Below are 19,982 nucleotides of genomic sequence, written 5' to 3'. Positions count from 1 at the left end.
AGTTTAAAGGAGATTGTAAAGTAATTGTACGGCAGATTGTAATGTGTATGGCCGGTCTCCCCCTGTCCTAGGGCAGCAGATGCTTAGTGCTGGTGATGATTACAGTACAGTCATCCATTACTCAGTCAGATGTGTGTGGGAGATTGGAAGAGCTGACACTTCTGCCCAGTGAACTGTGAATCGCTTACTGACCCGACTGCACTTGGAAGAGTCCAAAGAATTCCACTGCTGCCAGAAGCCAAGATTTAACTCTTTGGTAGATTAGCCTAAAGCCTCATACACACTATGGGCCAGATTCAGCATTGAATTACGCCGGCGTATCTATAGATACGCCGCGTAAATTCAAAGCTGCGCGGGCGTATCTTTTTTCTGTATTCAGAAAGCAAGATACGCCGACATTAGCCTAAGATCCGACTGGCGTAAGTCTCTTACACCGTCGTATATTAGGGTGCATATTTACGCTGGCCGCTAGGTGGCGCTTCCGTCGTTTTCGGTGTAGAATATGCAAATGACCTAGATACGCCGATTCACAAATTTACGTACGCCCGGCGCTATTTTTTTATGTCGTTTACATTAGCCTTTTTTTGGCGTAAGGTTACTCCTGCCATTAGGAGGCGCACGCAATGTTAAGTTTGGCAGTCGTTCCCGCGTCGAAATTGAATTTTTTACGTCGTTTGCGTAAGTCGTTCGCGTTCATCCATGTCTTTTATGGACTTTGTGCACTGGTCCAAATCATTTGGTGGAGGGGGGATTATGGTGTGGGGTTGTTTTTCAGGGGCTGATCTTGGCCCCTTAGTTCCAGTGAAGGGAACTCTTAAGACATCATCATACCAAGACATTTTGAACAATTTCATTCTCCCAACTATGTGGGAACAGTTTGGGGATGACCCTTCCTGTTCCAACATGACTGCGCAACAGTGCACAAAGCAAGGTCCATAAAGACATGGATGAGCGAGTTTGGGGTGGAGGAACTTGACTGGCCTGCACAGAGTTCTGACCTCAACCTGATAGAACACCTTAGGGAGACTATGAGTTAGGCCTTCTTGTCCTACATCAGTGCCTGACCTCACAAATACACTTCTGGAAGAATGGTCAAACATTCCCATAGACACACTCCTTAACCTTGTGGACAGCCTTCTCAGCCGAGTTGAAGCTGGTATAGCTGCAACGGGTGAGCCAACTCAATATTGAACCCTACGGACAAAGGGCCAGATCCACAAAGAGGCGCCATAACTTAAATATTCTGATTTAAGTTACACTGCCGCAAAATTTCTACCTAAGTGCCCGATCCACAAAGCACTTACCTAGAAATATTCGGCTGTGTAACTTAAATCCGTCCGGCGGATAACTTAAAAAAAAATAACAGCGTCGCTGCAAAGAAGGGTCTACTTTTATAAGGTGTAAACAGTTTAGGCCTTGTAAAAGCAGCCCTAATTTTACACATGCAACTTAATACTTACGGAGAAAAAACTAAGCGTAAAAGCTTTGTGGATCTCCGTAAGTGCTAATTTGCATACCCGAAGCGGCATTTCGACTCGAAATGCCCCCAGCGGCGGATGCGGTACTGCATCCTAAGATCCGGCAGTGTAAGTCCCTTACACATGTCGGATCTTCTGCCTATCTTTTGGAAACTGATTCTGTGGATCAGTTCCAAAGATAGAAACAGGGATACGACGGCGGATCAGTAGATGCGCCGGAGTATCCCTTTTGAGGATCTGGCCCTAAGACTGGGATACCATTAAAGTTCACGTGCGTGTACAGGCAGGTGTCCCAATACTTTTGGTAATATACTGTAGATTGTTGGGTCATTTAGTAGTGGATGTCGATTCTTTTTTTAGAGAATAAGGATATTATTTAGTGTCACGTTAACCACTTAAGGACCCCTTCACGCTGATATACGTCAGCAGAATGGCACATCAACGTATAGGTATGTTGTCCTTTAAGCCCTGCGGTGGGGTTGCGGGCGCGCGCCCGCGTCGCGCTCCCGCGACCCAGTCTGAAGCTCCGTGACCGCGGGACTCGCGGACCCGATCACCGCTGGAGTCCCGCGATCGCTCCCCGGAGCTGAAGAACGGGGAGAGCCGTGTGTAAACACGGCTTCCCCGTTCTTCACTGTGGCTCTGTCATCGATCGTGTCATGCCTTTTATAGGGGGACACAATCGATGACGTCACACCTACAGCCACACCCCCCTACAGTTGTAAACACACTTCAGGGAACACATAACCCCAACAGCGCCCCCCTATTGGTTAACTCCCAAACTGCAACTGTCATTTTCACAATAAACAATGCATTTTAAATGCATTTTTTGCTGTGAAAATGACAATGGTCCCAAAAATGTGTCAAAATTGTCCAAAGTGTCCGCCATAATGTCGCAGTCATGAAAAAAATCGCTGATCGCGCCATTAGTAGTAACAAAAAAATAATTAATAAAAATGCAATAAAACTATCCCCTATTTTGTAAACGCTCTAAATTTTGCGCAAACCAACCGGTAAACGCTTATTGCGATTTTTTTTTTACCAAAAATAGGTAGAAGAATACGTATCGGCCTAAACTGAAAAAAATGTTTTATATGTTTTTGGGGGATATTTATTATAGCAAAAAGTAAAAAAATATTGCATTTTTTTCAAAATTGTAGCTCTATTTTTGTTTATAGTGCAAAAAATAAAAACCGCAGAGGTGATCAAATACCACCAAAAGAAAGCTCTATTTGTGGGAAAAAAAGGACGCCAATTTTGTTTGGGAGCCATGTTGCACGACCGCGCAATTGTCAGTTAAAGCGACGCAGTGCCGAATCGCAAAAAGGGGCAAGGTCCTTTAGCTGCATTTTGGTCCGGGTCTTAAGTGGTTAATGCTCCAAAAATAGGTAAATGGGCCTGATAATAATTATTGCACACAATGTATGTGTATTTCTTGTACCTGGAGGAACAAATCGGGATATTATATAACACCAACACCATACTGTATGTGTAGTTTTTGAACAGATAGCCTTAGAAATCAATATACAACCTATCCACAGTGCTCAGGTAAGTCCTGTAGAGAAACAGGTGCAAGTTACTTCTGCATTGCAGGTCTCGATCTTTAGCACTCTGAGTTGTTTTTATGAACTATTTTCATGTTCGGTAAGAAAACTGTTCCATTGCTAATTAAAATAGGCTGAAGAAAAGAAGACGTTGACCTTACAAGAGTGGGATGACTTTCCATATAAAAATAGTTGTGAGATGAGTAAGTTATTGTAACCAGATTGCGTGCGTTCTCCACTTCCAGCTGTTGTTTGATCAGTGTCACACCCACAGAGATTCAAAGGCAAATTATATGAGCCCTTGACATGCATCGGGGCTACCACCAATCTACCGTGAGCTGGCGACATAGTTGGTCAGGACCCAAACTATAAGGACCCATTGATATTTAAAGTGAAACATCACTCAAAACATAAAATTTCTCCCCCTCGTTATTATCTTTTTTATTTACTTTTTTTTTTTTCTTTTTTTTTTATTCTTTCCTGACACCATTCTCACTAAGAGGAAAAGCAGGGGGGGGTGGTGGCAAGGAAATGGTTGCTGAGGCTAAACTTAGAGCAACCCACCCAATTAATAGAAGGACTGTCTCGGTACTGATGAAAAACGCTTCTCTGCCTTTTGGCTAAGATCAAGTGTAGTATCTGTTCTTATTAGTTGTCAGAGGACCGCTGAAGCACCTCTATTGGAAAGGTGGATCCAATCCAATGACGTCATTCCCCCATGGAAGGATGGTTTCAGCAGGGATTACGCAGAGCTGCCCGACAGATACTGGGGGCTGGCCTATGGTTGCGTCTGAGCCATCTGGAAGGGTGCTCCTGGTGAGGATGGGTGGCTGCACTTGGGCTGGGTCTTTTTGCAGAGTTCTAGTCCGGCCTTCTGGCTGGCTGTTGTAAGTGCTATCCCTGTCAGCGATCCGGTAGGAGGAGCTGGTACTGCCCTGTGATGGGTCGGGTAGGACCATGCAAATCCGCCAAGTTGACAGAGGGTCTGGAAGGGCTAGTATTGGCGGAGGCTGCTAACTGGAGCGGCAGATCTCCCTAAGAAAACCTTGAAGGGCTCTCTAGCTGGTAGGGGTGAAGGGCTGCATTGGCCGTTCGGGGGGTTGGATTTGGAACAAAAAGCCTATGGTGCATGTGCCCCTGGAGTGGCAGTCCAGGGGTATCTGAGAATTACTGTGAGTGAGCATCACTTTGATTTAAAGATACCACGGTCACTGCACCAGAAACACGCTTTTTTTAGCACCTGCCTCCTGGGCCGGGCCTTTTGGCTAGGACCGGAGGAATTTTTTATTCCTGGCCGGAGGGCCTGGTCATTGTGGGACACAATGACCACTTCTTTCACTCTCCTCTCAACTATCCCTTTCCCCCACTTTATTTTATCTATAGTCTATGTTTGTCACGTTTTTGTCTTTTTTTTTTTTTTTTTGCACACTGTGTGATTCACTTTTGTTCACTGTGTGATTAGTACGGTGCGGGTCCTCGGGCCAGCCCTGAACGTCTTGGGAGTGAGTGGACATGGCCTTCTGGCTTAGCTCACCTGCTCTCATTGGGTCTCCCTTCGGGTGAGCCCCACCTAGTACTGGGAGGGTTCTGTTTCGGCAGTCCCTCCAAGGAAGTTGGGTCCGTGTCGGCTTCGGTTGCTCGGACCACAGTACCTTAGTTCCCGTCTGGAGCCTACCGCCCTGGGGGATCAGGGTTTGGGTCCCTTCTTTACAGGAGGACCACTTGACGTTGCACCCATCTGCACGTTTTTGTGAACACTCTTTATGTGTGTGCACATTTTTTCTGCACCAGGTGGAGTTTTTTTGGGTCTGTTCACACGCCATAGGCTTTTCAAAAAAAAAAACTGATAAACGCTTCTCTGCCTTTTGGCTAAGATCAAGTGTAGTATCTGTTCTTATCAGTTGTCTGTAGGGGGCGCTATGCTAACCGTCCTTAGTACACGGCGAGGTGGAAAGGGATTGCTGTGGCAGATGCAGAACCTGCTGGCGTGGAGGTGAAAGCCTTCTGATTTGGACGGAGAAACATGAGGTCGAAGCTGAAGGGCCGGGATCCCTGGCCTGGATTTTGTGGTGCCTGCCCCGGTCAGTTCGGGAGAGAAAACTAGCTCTTCTTTCCCTCCGGGGGGAGAGGTTAGTATTTCCCGAACGTGATTAGGAGGGAGGGATGGGGATAGTGGGAGTAGCCTGTTGGCGTGGGCTCTCCCCAATCTCCCAGAGCTCCTACCTTCCTGGCTGAGATGGGTGCTGCTGGTCCGGGCTGTTGGTCAGGGCTCGTTGAAAAGCCTATGGTGATGTGCCCCTGGAGTGGCAGTCCAGGGGTGCCGTAATTGCACTAGTGTTTTTAGCAATTTGGTCATGTCACCATATCACACTTTTTTACACCTGCCTCAAGGGCCGGGCTTTTTGGCTAGGACCAGAGGAATTTTTGTTTCCTGGCCGGAGGGCCGGCCATCGTATTGCACAATGGTCTCTTTCCACTCACTCTCCCATCTTCCTTCTCCCCCACTCTCTTTTTATTTACCCCTGTGTTGTCACTTTATGTATTTTTTGTTTGGTGTCACGTTAGTCACTGTGTGTGATTAGTAGGGTGCCGGTCCTTGGGCCAGCCCTGAACGTCTTCGGAGTGGGTGGACATGGCCTTCTGGCTTAGTTTGCCTGCTCTCATGGGGTCTCCCTTCAGGGGAGCCCCACTTAGTACTGGGAGGGTTCTGTTTCGCAGACCCTCTAAGGAATTGGGTCCGTGTCGGCTTCGGCTGCTCGGACCACTTGAGTACCTCAGTCCCCGTCTGGAGCCTAACGCCCCGGGGGATCAGGGTCAGGTCCTTTGTAATGGAGGACCGATTGACGCAGCACCCAGTGCACGTTTTTTGTGTTTCACTCTTTATGTGTGTGCACATTTTTTTGGCACCGGGTGGAGTTTTTTGGGTGTGTTTTGCACGCCATAGGCTTTTCAATAGAAAAAAATCTGTTCTTATCAGTTGCCAGAGGATGCGCCGAAGCACCTCCTAAATGGGGAGGGTGGATGCAAATCCAATGGTGTCATTGCACCTGGAAGGATGGTTTCGGTAGGGACTATGCCAAGCTGCCCGACAGATACTGGGGGCCGGCCGATGGTTGAGTCTGAGCCATCTGGAAGGGTGCTCCTGGTGAGGATGGGTGGCTGCGCTGGGTCTGGTCTTTTTGACGAGTCTTAGTCCGGCCTTCTGGCTGGTCGGTGTAAGTGCTGTCCCTGTCAGCGATCTGGTAGGAGGAGCTGGTACTGCCCTGGGATGGTGACAGGATAGGACCATGCAAATCCCCAGGGTTGATGGGGGCCTGGAAGGGCTAGTATTGGTGGAGGCTGCTATCCGAAGGGCAGCTCTCCCTAAGAAAACCTTGAAGGGCTCTCTATCTGGCAGGGGTGGAGGGATGCACTGACCGGTCGGGGGGTTGGATTTGGGACTTGAAAGCCTATGGTGCATGTGCCCCTGGAGTGGCAGTCCAGGGGTGCCGTACAATCACTGTGAGTGAGGGTCAGGCTGATTTATGGTCACTGCACCAGTACATGCTTTTTTTTAGCACCTGCCTCCTGGGCTGGGTCTTTTGGCTGGGACCGGAGGAATTTCTTTATTCCTGGCCGGAGGGTGTTGCACAATGGCCACTTTCACTCTCCTCTTCACTATCCCTTTCCCCACTTTATTTAATTTATTCCTTTGTTTGTCACGTTTTGGTATTTTTATGTTTGGTACATGTTTTGCACAGTGTGAGGAGTAGGGTACTGGTCCTCGGACCTGTCCTGAAAGTCTTGGGAGGGGGTGGACATGGCCTTCTGGCTTAGTTCGCCCTCTCTCATGGGGTCTCCCTTCGGGGGAGCCTCACCGAGTACTTGGGCGGGTCTGTTTCGGCAGACCCTCCAGAGAAAGGGGTCTGTCTGGCTTCGGCTGGACAGACCATATTGTAAGTACCTTGTTCCCTACCAGGAGCCTAACGCCCCGGGGGATTCAGGGCCAAGTGTACCCGCTGCACATTTTTGTGTCACTCCTTTATGTTGTCCACATTTTTTTTGCACCAGGTGAAGTTTTTTGAGTGTGTTTCACACGCCATGGGCTAAACTGGAGAAACACAATAAACGTTGTTATATTAAAACTTTATTACAAATAAAATTGTAAAACAGACAATTGTAAATGCATTAGAGATTGGTCCGAGTCTCAACTAGTGTCGCGGTATTGTACCGGTTCTTCAGGAGAGAAGAAGGGGGGGGGTTGAATTGGGAGGATTGGGGGAGAGAAGTGGAGGGGGGGGGGACAGGGGATTGGAAGGGAGAAAAGAGGGGGGACGGGATGGGAGTGAGGAAGAAGGGGGGGGAGGGAGGAATGGGGGGGGGATGGAAGGGAAGGAAGGAGCTTGGATGATGGTACGTTGCTATAATTTATTACTAATTCCTATATGAGGCCATAGTCCCATTTTTTCATTCTCACTAAGAGGTAGTCTTATGCCTTGTACACACGATCGAAATTTCTGATGGAAAAAGTCAGACGGAATTTTTTTCATCGGATATTCTGACCGTGTGTGTGCCCCATCAGAGTTTTTCCTTTGGAAATTCCGACAGACTTAGAAAGAGAACATGTTCTCTTTTTTTTTTCCCGAAGGAAAAAAATTTCTATCGGAAATTCCATTCGTCTGTATGGAACTCCGACAGAGAAAAAACATGCATGCTCAGAATCAAGTCGACGCATGCTCGAAAGCATTGAACTTCATTTTTCTCAGCTCGTCGTAGTGTTGTACGTCACCGCCTTCTTGACGGTCGGAATTTGGTGTGACAATGTGTATGCAAGACAGCTTGAACGGAATTCCGTCTGAAAAATCCGTCAGAGTTTATCCCGATGGAAATTGCGATTGATAAGGTATATAAGAGATAGGTTTTCACAGGTCATCAAAATACAGATATATCAAGAAATTCAAGGGGTCTACGTATGAAATGTGTGACACACATCCGCACAATCCAGAAAATTTCCTTACTTTCTTTATTATGTTTTGTGCCTATGTTGTCAGCGCCATCTAGTGGCCACAACACATTTGTTTCCCGATGGAGGTATCTCTGGGATAAAAAATTGCATTATGGCCACTAGTTGGCGCTGACAATATAGGAACTTCACACATTCGAGAAAATATGGCAATTTTCATCCAGGTTGAGCGGATGTTTTGTAATAATTGCACAGCGAACATTTTATACATAGATCCCCAAGTGTACTGGGTCAAAAAGAGTGTCATGTATCAGGTGTGACCAGACTGTGTGGATTGCAAAGAGAGAACCAAAACGCATGTAAAGTGAATATAAATGTTTATTAAGATAAGTGATATCTAAATACACATACACGTCCAATACCAAACAGTGACAATAAACCAACAGTGACCCACAAATAACTGTATATAGTAGATGGGGAATACCGTAATCATAAACGTAAGCCAGGTCATACACAGCAGATCAGCAGATGGACAAATGGATGTTACAGAAACATAAACGTTAGCCAGGCCAAGGTCATAAATAGGGAGTCAGCAGATGAGGACTGGGAACAAACAGGACAAGGAGAGGATGGATGGATCAGACTGCAGGGCACGGGATGCAAGGTAACAGGTGGAACCGGATGGGGATCAGGACAGGGAGACAGGATCAGGTACACAGGTAACAGGTTCAAGGTTCAGGGTACAGCAACAGGTTCAGAATCCGATAACAGGCTAGCAGGTCAGGGCGCAAGGCAAGCACAATACCAAGGCAAGCATGTAAGTGCTTGCCGGGTATTTATATGCACACCTGCAATTAGTCTTAGGTGATACCTGACCGCAGGGGCTGCTGTCTTCTCCACACTGCCGGGATGCACCCACTGGTGGACACCGGTACTACAGCCAAAGGATCTAACAGTGCCACCAGCAGGTGAATCCCTCCACTACAGATCTTGAGTTTTGGAAGACACCCGCCTGTGGACACCGGTACGGCGATCCACGGGACCCACAGCGCCGCTAACAGGTGAACCCTTTAGTGACAGAGAGCATCAAATGAAAAATCCTTAAGGGTCCAAAGTCTTTATTGTGCAACTGGTTACCACAAGCAGGGCAACAGACAGCTGACGTGTTTTGGGGATCACACAATTCCCCTTCATGATGACTTCTATAGAACTACAAAAATTGGGTATGCTGAGACTGGTAGAAGTGTCTGATGGTTCAGGAAGCGGCATCAGCTTCCAGGTTATTTAAGCATATGTGGAAAATGGCAGGGATTTGTGATACACATACAGTATACTACTTGTGCCCCCTTGAATTCCTGCTATGCTTACCAGCCAATAGAAACAGCCAGAAAAAAAAACAACCCCACTTACTAGGTGGGGGGCCCTATGTGGAGAAAGACCAGGGAATTTTCCCTTATATGGTGGAGGAGCAGGGAATTGCACCTATATGGTAAAGACCAAGGAATTCCCCCATATGGTGAAGACCAAGGAATTGTACCTATATGGTGGAGGACCAGGGAATCGACCCTGTATGGTAAAAACCAAGGAATTGCACCTACTGCATATGGTGAAGACCAAGGGATTGCATCTATGTTGGAGGACCAGGGAAGTGCCCTCATATGGTGGAGGACCAGGGAAGTGCCCTCATATGGTGGAGGACAAAGGAATCGACCCTGTATGGTGAAAACCAAGGAATTGCACCTACTGCATATGGTGAAGACCAAGGGATTGCATTAATGTTGGAGGAGCAGGGAAGTGCCCTCATATGGTTGAGGAGCAGGGAAGTGCCCTCATATGGTGGAGGAGCAGGGAATCGCCCCTATATGGTGAAAACCAAGAAATTGCACCTACTGTATATGATGAAGACCAAGGGATTGCACCTATGGTGGAGGACCAGGGAAGTGCCCTCATATGGTGGAGGAGCAGGGAAGTGCCTTCATATGGTGGAGGACCAGGGAATTGTCCCTATATGGTGGAAGACCAGGCAGATTGCCCTTTTTGTCCTTGTTTAATCCAGCCCAGGTCATTATACAGTTCAGAACCATGTGAGAAGAAGCAGGAGACTTGCTCATGGTCACCTTTGAATGCTGCATGTGAAAAACAGCATTAGACTCAGAATAAGTAGCACAAAAATTTAATGAGATTTGGAGTCCTGGCCTTTAGAAGTACAGACCCAAAAGTAATAGTGGAAATGCAGACAGTTCTTATTTCACAAATTGATAAATAAGGACAACACTTTCTTAGCTGCAATTCTCCCCATATACTAATGATTTTATTTCCATGCTGTTGTGTATTACACAATTATGTACCTTATGTGTAATTGTCCTGTCTGTGCTGTTTTCTCTCCCCAGTAAAGTACATGAAGGAGATATCCCCCTTTTTCAAAGGCCCCATGCCTGGTGGCCCAGGGAGCTGGGATAATATACCACCTGTCCCACAGAAGAGAGGTTCCCCTGCTCTGCCCCCTCGGGATATAAAGGATGGAAAGAGTATTCCACTAAAGATGTGTTTTGTGTCCCGCACCTTCTTGCCTGCTGATCCAGAGCCCAGGTAAGGGGTGGAGATGCTCCACATAAGTGGGCAAACTAACATGCTAATACCATAAGCATTTCTAACAAGTATTTTTGTGCTTGCATATGCAATGCCAATAGATCATGGGTGGTGGTTGGGTTCCATTCAACTGGGTCTGTGGTGGGGTTACATTGAAATGAGTCTATGGTGGGGTTACATTCAACTGGGTCTATGTTGGGGTCACATTCAGATGGGTCTATGGTGGGGTCCCATACATTTATATATCTGGTGGAGTTGCATTAACATAGGTCTAAATTGGAGTCATGTTCTACTGGGTCTGTGGTGATATCCCATACATCTGGATCGGTGGTGGAGTTGAACTGAAATGGGTTTATGGCAGGGTCCCATTTAACTGGGTTTATGTTGGGTTCACATTCAGCTGGGTTTATGTTGGAATCTCATTTAGCTGAGTCTATGGTGGGGTCCCATACATCTGGATCTGTGGTGGAGTTGTACTGAAAGGTCTCTGGTGGGGTCACATTCAGTTGGATCTATGGTAGGAGTCACAATCACCTGGGTTTATGGTGGGGTCACATTCAGTTGGGTCTATGGTGTGATCAACCATTTTGGATTTTTTGGATTTTGTCCTTTGCTATTTTTGGAATAAAACTCACCTAATCAGAGTGCGGCAGTCCAGTATGTTTCCTTCTTTTCATGGATTAGTGCAGAGCCAGCACCTGTTGGTGTAACAGGGCGGGAGCAATCTACAGGTGTTTGGGGGTTTGGAGCGGTACTTTTTCTACTGGGCTCAACCATCTTGGCCTATAGGTGCCTCAAATTGTGTGCTTGAGGCCTCGTACACACGACCGAACATGTCTGCTGAAACTGGTCCGCGGAGGGCCTACCGGACCGGATTCCTGGGCTAGCGGACAGGTTTCCAGCGGACAAAAGTTTCTTAGCATGCCCGAAATCCCACGCATGCGTCAAATTGATTCGACGCATGCGTGGAAGCATTGAACATCCGCGTCAGAGAACGACGGTGTCGTACACGTCACCGCGTTCTCTGTCCGCGGGGATTTTGGTCTGATGGTGTGTACACACATCAGACCAAAACATCCCAGCAGACATGTCCGATGAAAACGGTCCGCGGACCGTTTTCATCGGACATGTCTGGCCGTGTGTACAAGGCCTAAGAGGTAGCGGTGTTGCCTATTAGAAGTTGGCCACCTTCAACTGGACTTCTTCTGTAAAATGTAAGTTTTTTTCATCACTCATACAGGTAGTTTCCTTAGTTCTAAACTTAAATCTCAAGAAGATACTTGCGTGAGCAGTGAAATGTTTTTCACATTACAGTTGAATGTGACCCCACCCTAGACCCAGTTGAATCCAACCCCAACATAGGCCTAGCTGAATGTGATCCTGCCATAGAGTCAGTTTAATACGACCCCACCATAGGCCCATTTAAATGTGACCTCACCATAGATCCAGTTGATGATGACCTTCCAGAGACACAGTTATATGTGACCCCACCATAGACCCAGTTGAATGTGACCTACCACATCCTAATGTGACTAACTACTACTAGCTATACCAGGACCTGGCTAAATGAGAATCTTCACAGACAGACATTAGTGTTCACAACACATGCATGCAGGATGCTATGGAGATATTTGGAGAAAGAAAGAAAGTTACCGCTTCAGGTGGATTGTGTTTGGATGATCAGTGTAGTCTCAGGAGATCAAGTGTGCTGGCAATGCACAAGGCAACAAATGGAAAAAGAAAATATGGACAGCCGCACTCCAAAAATCCTTGATGGTTGTCTTTAGAGGTCGGCCGATATATTGGCCGATATTTGGCCGTTTTGGAGAAATCGGCATCAGCCGATTTTTATCCAAATTAGGCCGATATTTTACATGGCCGCTAGCAGTGCCACAGATCCAGAGCTAGGCCGAAGCCGCGGCCTTTCCTGATGCTGTGAGATTGCCGCCGCCGTCACAGCATCAGGAAAGACCGCGGCTTCGGCCTAGCTCCGGAGCCGCGGCCATCTTGGTACACCCAGCGCGGCGGCCCTCCTCTCTGTTTATGCCCACAGAAGAGGAGGGGCCCGTGGGACACACCGCTCTCTGGTGTCTGTAGCAGGGGGGGGGTTGTCTATACTGGAGGGAGGGGGGTCTGTACTGAGGGGGGTGACACCATTTTTTTTTTGCACCAGTGCCACCTGCCAGTGCCAATTAGTGCCACTTGCCATCCAGTGCCATCTGCCAGTGGCTATACCAGTGCCACCATCCAGTGCCAATTAGTGCCACATTCCATCCAGTGCCATCTGCCAATGCCACCTGCCAGTGCCAATACCAGTGCCACCATCCAGTGCCAATTAGTGCCACCTTCCATCCAGTGCTACCTGCCAGTGCGATCCAGTGCCACCTACCAGTGCCAACTAAAGCCATCAGTGCCACCTGCCAATGCCAACCAGTGCTAACTATTGCCTGCCAGTGCCAATTAGTGCCACCTGCCAGTCAGTGCCAACCAGTGCCACTTGCCAGTGTCACCTGTTAGTGCCACGTGCCATCTGCCAGTGCCATCTGCCAATCAGTGCCCTCTGCCAGTGTCAATTAGTGCCACCTACCAGTGCCAATAAGTGCCACCTGCCAATCAGTGCCATCTGCTAGTACCATCTTTCAGTGCCATCCAGTGCAACCTGCCAGTGCCAATAAGTGCCTTCTGCTAGTGCCATCTTCCAGTGCCAATTAGTGCCATCCAGTGCCACGAGCCAGTGCCACCAAAAAAAATAAAAAAATCAGCCTAAAATATCCACCGCAAAAATCGGCATCATATATCGGCCATCGGCCGCCCAGATTTCTAAATATCGGCATCAGCCAGAGAAAAACCCATATTGGTCGACCTCTAGTTGTCTTTATTTAAAAAAGGAAAAATGCACTACAAGTCACAGCACACTACACGGGAGTAAAACAGCTGCCGCGTTTCGCACTACAAATTAGTGCTTAATCATAGCTGACTTGTAGTGCATTTTTCCTTTTTTAAATGAAGACAAACCATCAAGGTTTTTTGGAGTGCGGCTGTCCATATTTTCTTTTTCCATTTGTTGAGATATTTGGAGGCCATGAGCCAAAATAAGAATCTTTTGATATTGCATACATTACAACATCATAAACTGGTCTTTTCCATGATAAGCTCAGAGTGCAAAAATAATAGTGTACATTACATTCATACTACTGGTCCAAATATCTCAAAACAGTTCATGGCTCCATCATTGATTTGACTTCTCCAGGAAGAAGATTGGAGTCAGATTTGTACGACAAGGAGGATTGGCGTGGAGCTAAAACTGTTTCAAGAAATCTTGAGATGTTTGACATTTTTTTTGTTTTCTTTTCTTATAGATATCTTGAGATTTGTTCTGCAGATGGTAGAGATGTTCTTTTCCTTCGAGCAAAGGATGCCGGGACAGCCCAGTCATGGTTCACTGCCATTCACAGTAATGTCAACGCTCTAATACCAAGAGTCCGCGAGGATATTAAACAGATCCTGGGCAAGGAGGTCAAACACATGGGCTGGCTGACTGAACAGGTATGAGATGATGTCCTCCTGACATTATGGCAGCTTCTACAGCCTCCCACTGTCGACTTTTGTAAAGCAATTAAATTCAATCTAAATCCAATCACTACAATGTCATATAAGCTTTAACATGCCTAAGCCCAACTTCAGGCTCTGTGCTATACCCCCCCCCCCCCCCCAAAGCTGATACTCCCTGCCTTCCCCCCACTGGTTGTAACTTATGCTCTTTGTGCCGGATTCAGAAAAGAGATACGACGGCGTATATCCTGATACGCCGTCGTATCTCTGAGTGGGGTCGGTCGTATCTATGCGCCGGATTCAGAGAATCAGTTACGCATAGATATCCCTAAGATCCGACAGGTGTATGTGTCTTACACCGTCGTATCTTAGGCTGCAATTTCAGGCTGGCCGTTGGTGGCTCTTCCGTATGTTTACGCAAGAAATATGCTAATTAGGTAGATACGGCGATTCAGAAACGTACGTCCTGCCGGCGCATTTTTTCACGTCGTTTACGTTCGGCTTTTTTCGGCGTATAGTTACCCCTGCTATATGAGGCGTAGCTAATGTTAAGTATGGCCGTCGTTCCCACGCCGAGTTTTGAAATTTTTACATCATTTGCGTAAGTCCTTCGCGAAAAGGGCTTTACGTTCACGTCGATTCCAATACATCCTTGCGGCGTACTTTGGCGCAATGCACACTGGGATATTTTACGGACGGCGCATGCGCCGTTCAAAAAAAACTTAAAAAACGCAGGGTCAAGGAAAATTTAAATAAAACACGCCCCCAACATCCCCATTTGAATTACACGGCCTTACGCCGCAACACATACGTTATGCCGCCGTAAATAAGGGCGCAAGTTCTTTCTGAATACAAAACTTGCGCCCAAAGTTACAGAGGCATACCGTATTGGAGATACGTTACGCCAGCAGAAAGATGCGCGCATCTTTCTGAATCTGGCCCTTTGTGTTTTGGTACAGTAAAACCTTGGTTTGGGAGTAACTTGGTTTGAGAGCGTTCTGCAAGACAAGCTAAATTTTTAATACATTTTGACTTGATATACAAGCGATGTCTTGATATAAGAGTAACGTCATGTCACAACTATAAAAGAGAAGAGAGGCTCCTATAAGTTTAGCAATATGGTTACATTTAATGAAGGTACAATATTTAGCAACATACTGCTACACTTAAGCCCTGTATACACAGGATCGGTTTGTCTGATGAAAACAGACCGATGGATCGTTTTCATCAGACAAACCGATTGTGTGTGGGCCCCATCGGTTTGTTTTCCATTGGTGAAAAAAAATAGAACATGTTTTAAATTTTTCCTATGGATAAAAAAACGATAGAAAAAAACAATCGTCTGTGTGGAAGTCCATCGATCAAAAATCCACGCATGCTCAGAATCAAGTCGACGCATGCTTGGAAGCATTGAACTTCATTTTTCTCAGCACGTCGTGTTTTACGTCACCGCGTTTGGACACGGTCGGATTTTTGACCGATGGTGTGTTGGCAAGACTGATGAAAGTCAGCTTCATCGGATATCCGACGAAAAAATCCATCGGATTAGATTCCATTAGATATCCGATCGTGTGTATGAGGCTTTAGAGGCGCCTTTCATCTCTTTTATACTCTGTAGCTCCTGCTGGATTTTGCTTCTAATCCCCTTGTGGAAGCTTCCATTTGTGGATGGAAATTTTATGGTTACAGAAAATATCACATTGCTATAATCGTTTTATATGGACTATAAACTGAAGGATTTATGAATAAATGGTTGTGGAACAAATCATTTGAGTTTCAATTATTTCTTATGGGGAAATTCACTTTGATATACAAGTGCTTTGGACTACAAGCATGCTTCCGAAACGAATTATGCTCGCAGTCCCAGGTTTTACTGTACTTGCCTTTTCCAAAGTCTTTGGGGCAGTTTTCTCTAAGCTGGGCAGTCCCTGCTGACACAGAGAGTGGCACTAGTACTCTGTGGATAAAGGGAGCCATTTGATACCCTTATCATAGGCTAGTGTGAGCTCAGTCTTCCAGGTTGAGTGATGCTGGGTACTATTCAACCTGGAAGAATGAGGACAACATGTGCGGAAGACACAAAAACACTCACAGCTCTAATGCTATACCAACAATATATGAGCCAAGTGTCGGTGCTCTGGTTTGAAAGTCCACCTCAAGTTTAAATCTAACAGAAAGCCGGCCTTTCAATGATTCTTCTTTATGAGACTTTATTAATGCACAACAGCAATGACAGAATCCCTATCACCCAACGTGTTTCGGCCGTAGCCTTCCTCAAAGCATCATGTGGGGAAGGCAGGGCTGGTGAAGCAAAAACAATGGTGTGCACTTTGCATTTTTTTTATCCTACCTAAAAACACTGACACTGAAACTGATACTAATTAAAAAAAAACGCTTTAAAAAAAATGCTACCCAAAATATACAGACTCTGACCTTTGAACCTGACCATTGACCTTTAGCTTGACCCTAACACCGACCTTGATATTCCCCTAGATCAGGCCTTGATCTAGCTATTTTTTTTCTTTATTTTTATATTTTTATAGTTATTTTTTTACACACTTTCGTTTGTTTGCATCTGTCTCTCCTTGTCAAGGGAGAAATATGTAACCTATCTTTCTCTCATTTCAGAGGAGAAAAACTCATGGGCGGGCTGCACAGTGACTGATCACTGTGATAGCCAATCAGAGGTTATAACAGTGATCAGGAACCAGGAGTCCCGGTGAGAGCCCGGTCTCAGTGCTCTGTGCAGCACGGTCTCAGCACAAAAACTGTTGGCAGGAAGGAGTTAAAAATCCAAACCCCCCCCCTCCCCACCATCCTCGGGCCTAAGCAGCCTTATGTTCGCGCAGGCTCTGGAAAAGTACTGTGGAGAACAGCTCTGGATTAAGAATGAGTATTGCAGCCTGAGTTGATTTGGCATTAAAGTGATTTTAAAGGCACAAGTTTTTTTACCTTCATTCTATGCATGAAGGTAAAAAACCTTCTGTGTACAGCATCCCCCTCCCACCACCATTACTCACCTGAGCTCCCTCTTGATCCAACAATGTGCACGAGAGATGAGCTGTCCACAAGGTTTAGGAGTGTGTTTATGAGAATGTTTGACCATTATTTCAGAAGCGCTGTTGGATGAGAAGGCCTGGCTCGCTGTCTCTACTCCAATTCATCCCAAAGGTGTTCTATCAGGTTGAGGTCGGAACTCTGTGCAGGCCAGTCAAGTTCCTCCACCCCAAACTCGCTCATCCATGTCTTTATGGACCTTGCTTTGTGAGCTGGTCCAAATCATTTGGTGGATGGGGGATTATGGTGTGGTGTTGTTTTTAAGGGGTTGGGCTTGGCCCCTTAGTTCCAGTAAAGGGAACTCTTAAGGCATCAGCATACCAAGACATTTGGGGATGACCCCTTCCTGTTGCAACATGACTGCGCACCAGTGCACAAAGCAAGGTCCATAAAGACATGGATGAGAGAGTTTGGGGGGGAGGAACTTGGCTGGCCTGGACAGAGTCCTAACCTCAACCCAATAGAACACCTTTGGGATAATTAAAACAGAGACTGTGAGCCAGGCCTTCTCATCCACATAAGTGCCCAACCTTTACAAATGCGCTTTTTGAAGAATGGTCAGATATTTTCATAGATACACTCCTAAACCTTGTGGACAGCCTTCCCAGAAGAGTTGAAGCTGTTATAGCTGCAAAGGGTCGGCCAACTCAATATTGAACCCTACAGACTAAGACTGGGATGCCATTAAAGTTCATGTGCGTGTAAAGTCAGGTGTCCCAATACTTTTGACAATATAGGGCTAGATTCACAAAGACTTACGACGGCGTATCAGTAGATACGCAGTCGTAAGTCCGAATGCGGCGCCGTCGTATCTATAAGCGTATTCTCAATCTGAGATACGCTTATCTGTTGCTAAAATACGACCGGCGTAAGTCTACTACGCTGACGTGTCTTAGCTGCATATTTACGCTGGCCGCTAGGGGTGTGTACGTCAATTTATACCGAGAATATGCAAATGATCAAGATACGCCTATTCACGAACGTACGCACGCCCGTCGCATGTAAGATACGCCGTTTACGTAAGGCGTTTTAAGGCGTAAAGATAAACCACCAAAAAGATGGCGCAGCCAATGTTAAGTATGGACTTCGGATCAGCGTCGAATATTCCACGTTTTACGTCGTTTGCGTAAGTCATCCGTGAATGGGGCTGGGCGTAAGTTACGTTCACGTCGAAAGCATTGAGTATTTGCGAAGTAAGTTTGAGCATGCGCACTGGGATACGTCCACTGCGCGTCATTTACGTGAGGTCACAATTCATTAGCATACAACACGCCCACTACAGCCTACTTTGAATTACGTGCGCTTACGCCGGCCCATTTACACTACGCCGCCGTAACTTAGGACGCAAGTTCTTTGTGAATACTGTACTTGCGCTACGCCGACCTAAAGAAGCGCCGCCTTACGTGAATCTACCTAATAGTGTATATGACAGCTTTAGAATTGTTTTTAAAGAGTCCCATCGGCAGAAACTCAAATGGCACATCGTAACGTTTGAGTCCAAAAGAAGATTTATTCTAAATACAAGGAAAGGAAACCAACATGTTTCGGGGGCTGTACACCACTTCATCAGGACCAAATGATAGTCAAGATAAAACAAAACAATAATAATAAACCCAATAAATAACTGTTATATATTAACATAGTCCATATTAATAAATACTTTTTAAAATAGGTCCAGAATATGATAAAATAAGATAAAAGTTAATGATGACCGAACAGTAATATTTCTACTGATAATAATTGTAGTAAGATTGGAAAATAAACATTATAGGGAAAGGCAGATCTCCCCAATGGGACACAGATGGCAAAAAATCGGACGGCTTTCATCCATTTCCTTTATAAAAAAAGAAGAAAAAAAAATTAGACACACTTTCTGTAAGTGCTTTGTTCTATATCTTTGGCTAATAATCAATATTGATTGGATTGTTTCTCCTTTTCCTGGCTTTTAGCTGACGCCAGAGGGACAGCGGAACTTACTGGCCATTCTTACAGAAAAAGATTTCCTATTGTACAACAGCCTCCCGCACACCAGAGAGGGGTTCAGTAAACCAGCCGGATGCCACCCGCTTATTGCCACAAGGTAAGGGGTAAGCTGGGTGATACAAATCTATCTATATTATTATATCTCAAATTACACAGCACTGATAATTAACCACTTAAGCCCCGGACCATTATGCAGCTTAAAGACCTGGGCACTTTTTGGGATTCGGCACTGCGTCGCTTTAACTGACAATTGCGCGGTCGTGCAATGTGGCTCCCAAACAAAATTTGTGTCCTTTTTTTCCCCCACAAATAGAGCTTTCTTTTGGTGGTATTTGATCACCTCTGCGTTTTTTTTAACGACAATTTAAAAAAAAAATTTAATATTTTTTACTTTTTGCTATAATAAATATCCCCAAAAAATATATAAAAAAATTTTTGTTTTTCCCTCAGTTTAGGCCGATATGTATTCTTCTACATATTTTTGGTAAAAAAATCGCAATAAGCGTTTATTGATTGGTTTTCGCAAAAGTTATAGCGTCTAGGAAATAGTTTTATGGCATTTTTATTAATATATTTTTTTTTTGTTACTAGTAATGGCGGTGATCAGCGATTTTTATCGTGACTGCGACATTATGGCGGACACATCGGACACTTTTGACACTATTTTGGGGCCATTGTCATTTTTACAGCGATCAGTGCTATAAAAGTGCACTTATTACTGTGAAAATTACACTGGCAGTGAAGGGGTTAACCTGTAGGGGGCGCTGAAGGGGTTAAGTGTGTCCTAGTGTGTGATTCTTACTGTGTGGGGGCGTGGCTTGGCGTGTGACGTCACTG

The 19,982-nt window shown here is 45.8% G+C and overlaps 1 protein-coding gene and 2 pseudogenes across 1 annotated transcript in view; all 3 read left to right on the top strand.

Moving 5' to 3' along the window:
- The window catches only part of LOC120918642 (alpha-1-syntrophin-like), an 89,016-nt gene that overhangs the window by 53,907 nt on the left and 15,127 nt on the right, over window positions 1-19,982 (top strand). Inside the window, exons 3-5 of the mRNA XM_040330331.1 lie at window positions 10,355-10,553; window positions 13,913-14,099; window positions 19,112-19,242. Coding sequence (XP_040186265.1) covers window positions 10,355-10,553; window positions 13,913-14,099; window positions 19,112-19,242 — 517 coding nt within the window. The remainder of the gene's footprint in view (window positions 1-10,354; window positions 10,554-13,912; window positions 14,100-19,111; window positions 19,243-19,982) is intronic.
- Window positions 3,623-3,726, top strand: LOC120919658 (annotated as a pseudogene).
- LOC120919664 lies at window positions 4,872-5,006 on the top strand (annotated as a pseudogene).

This window comes from Rana temporaria, chromosome 12, assembly GCF_905171775.1.
Source record: "Rana temporaria chromosome 12, aRanTem1.1, whole genome shotgun sequence".
Lineage (NCBI taxonomy): Eukaryota > Metazoa > Chordata > Amphibia > Anura > Ranidae > Rana > Rana temporaria.
Note: the sequence above shows the minus strand (reverse complement) of the source record. Positions and strands in the feature narration are given on the sequence as shown.